A 2,904-nucleotide genomic window follows, 5' to 3' on the forward strand; every position below is an offset into this window, starting at 1 on the left:
TATTTATATATGTTTACATTTCTGTATCGTTGTATGTTTGCAGGTGAAAAACCGTACAAGTGCACTCACTGTGGCAAAGCGTTTAGCCAGTCATCTAATCTAATTACTCACTGTAGGAAGCATTCAGGTTTCAAGCCGTTCGCTTGCCAGAGATGTAGCAAATCGTTTCAGCGTAAAGTTGACCTTCGGCGGCACATGGAGAGTCACCATGCTGTAAACATGCTCCAGTCGGAAAATGACCACCTCATAGAACCACAATTACAACAGCAACAACAACAACAACAGCAGCAGCAGCGGCACCATCAACCTCCACTACCGACACCAGTACCACAACCGCCACCACTATCAACACAGCAACAACAACAGCAACAATCACAACAGCAACAGCATCATCATCAACAGTATCGACAACATCACCCTCATAATATTCATCATCATCATCATCACAATCTTTCACAGCACCCACGTGACCGGTCGTCTCCGCTAACACTCTCAGCGCAGCAGCCACCGCCACCACCGCCGCCACCACCGCTATCCCAGCAGCAGCAACACCAACAACACCAACATGAACACCATCACCACCATCACCACCAGCAGCAACCACAACAACAACATCAACATCAGCATCACCAACAGCAGACGAATGCAAACCTAGATGATGAGCATCAGTTACGTCTACACGACCAGCATCCCCTTCATCCGAACAACGTCTTCGCAACGAAACATCTTTTAAGCGAAAACAACATGGCGACCATCGGCGCCGGTGCGGGCGGCGCGGCCAGTCCGTCTGGCAAGACTATGACCCTTGTAGCAGCAGCAGCGGCGGCGGCGGTGATGCACCACCCACAAACACTTCTTAAAAGCCACCAACTCATCTCAAATACTGCTGTGCATATTTGAAAAAACATTCCTTCATTGCATTTGACTGAAACCGATTAGAGATCGGCCGAAATCGCCAGAACTCGGTTGTTTACGGCTGTCTGTCGGTTTGGATCCTTGCACGAATTCGGTAAGAATTCGACTAGAATCAGATATGAACTTTATAGGAGATTTCAACGATTTCATCTCGACTGAAAACGAGCTGAATGCAGCTGGAAATAAGATTGAATTCAACGCTAAACCTAGAACTCGAAAGTACGTTATATTTCAGCGGATGAGAGTTTGCAATCAGATATAATTGGTAAAGTATGGTAGAATTATGGGTAATTCGTCTCAGTATTTGGAGTCATTCCGGAGTGGGTTACGGAACGATAACGTGACCAGAATAACTAATAGTAACCACATTTTAAATTACGATCAATACACACATATACATACATACATACATGTAATATATATATAATGTGTATATACATATGATGTATATTTATATATATATATATATATATATATATATATATATATATATATATATATATATATATATACACATATATATATATATACATATATGTATATACATATATGTATATACATATATGTATATATTAATATATATGTACAAAAGTACAAAAACGGCAACAATGTATTAAAGTACTCAATACCACAAGTTGAGTAAAACCAAATTGATAATAAAACAGAACAAATCTAGGAAGATTATAAAGACATAAAAAGACATTCGTCAAGAAACTGAATAAAACAAATGGAAAAAAAAATTATCAAATTAAAACAAATTAAAACACGCAAAAAAAAAAAATTATCAATTCTAATTATCATAAATTATTCACTGAAATCTAATAAAAAAAATGTATTTAATCTGCGTAAACGGAGAAAATTCATGAACCTGCAAAACTAAGAAACACTTTGGAACAAATCTTTGGCCTGAATCAGCCAAACAAGAAAAAGAAAGACGTTTACATAATAATAATAATAATAATAATAATAATAATAATAATAAATGGTAGCGCCATATTGTACTTATTATTTCTCTATACTGAATTAATCGAATTAATTCAAAAGATGTCTTCTTTGTCGACAGTCGAGAATCGCTCTCTAAACATTTATCTTTACCTCTTCTCTCTCTCTCTCTCTCTCTCTCTCTCTCTCTCTCTCTCTCTCTCTCTCTTTCTCTCTCTCTCTCTCTCTCTATTTATTTTGCAACGATGACCAAGTGTTTATATTAATACACTTATTGTTGTATATTTCGGAAAGTTTTTCTTTTATTTTACGTTTTGTTTATGTTTGTTTTTTTTTCTTCACTACAATACAGTAAAGTGTAACTCTTGTTTCATTTCCGAGTTCCTTTTTGTTTGTCTTTTTTTTTGTAGAGTATGTCACGTGTCTTGATTAAAAATGATCGACGGGAATGAAATACTTAACTAAATGCAATGCACACACATACGTATCGATCTATATACATGCATTCGTTTATACATACATTCATACAAACACACACACATACGCACACATATATATACATACATATATTTGTGATGGACTCTCCCGTATGAGCGTTGAGCTCTTCGTCGAACGACCTGCACACAAATGATTTGTTTATAGCGATCAAATGTTCGTGCCGCTCATTATTAACTCAAACAACTGAAACAAATCAAAGAATTAAAAACATGTATATATATATATATATATATATATATATATATATATATATATATAACAATATCGGGATAGCGTCCAGAGAAAGCTCTCGAAATGACGCCGATCGTTAAGAACCGCAGAATATCAAAGACCAGTCGAGACAACTCGCTACGGAATCATCGAAAATGGTAGATATCGATATATCGCCATTGTTGTGGTTTGCCGACACCCTGTACTCAGATCATTTCGTAATGAAGTGAATCACTAGGCTGTCGGCATCGTTTCGAAATCTTCCCCAGACGCTGTCCCACTCCAAATTTGACAGATAAACAGAATACGTATGTATGTGCGACCGGTAACGCTTACATT

The 2,904-nt window shown here is 36.9% G+C and overlaps 1 protein-coding gene across 3 annotated transcripts in view; it reads left to right on the forward strand.

The window, feature by feature from the left end:
* Window positions 1-1,696, forward strand: part of LOC128249916 (uncharacterized) — a 112,555-nt gene extending 110,859 nt beyond the window's left edge. For 2 of the 3 annotated variants that reach the window (XM_089365635.1, XM_089365636.1), the window contains exon 4: window positions 44-1,696. In XM_089365635.1, the coding sequence (XP_089221761.1) occupies window positions 44-900 (857 nt within the window). In that variant the 3' untranslated portion in view covers window positions 901-1,696. The remainder of the gene's footprint in view (window positions 1-43) is intronic. The other variant, XM_089365637.1, reaches the window with a different exon arrangement.
* The last annotated feature ends 1,208 nt before the right edge of the window (window positions 1,697-2,904 follow it).

This window comes from Octopus bimaculoides, chromosome 18 (genome assembly GCF_046866305.1).
Source record: "Octopus bimaculoides isolate indiv1 chromosome 18, ASM4686630v1, whole genome shotgun sequence".
In the NCBI taxonomy this organism is placed as follows: Eukaryota; Metazoa; Mollusca; class Cephalopoda; order Octopoda; family Octopodidae; genus Octopus; species Octopus bimaculoides.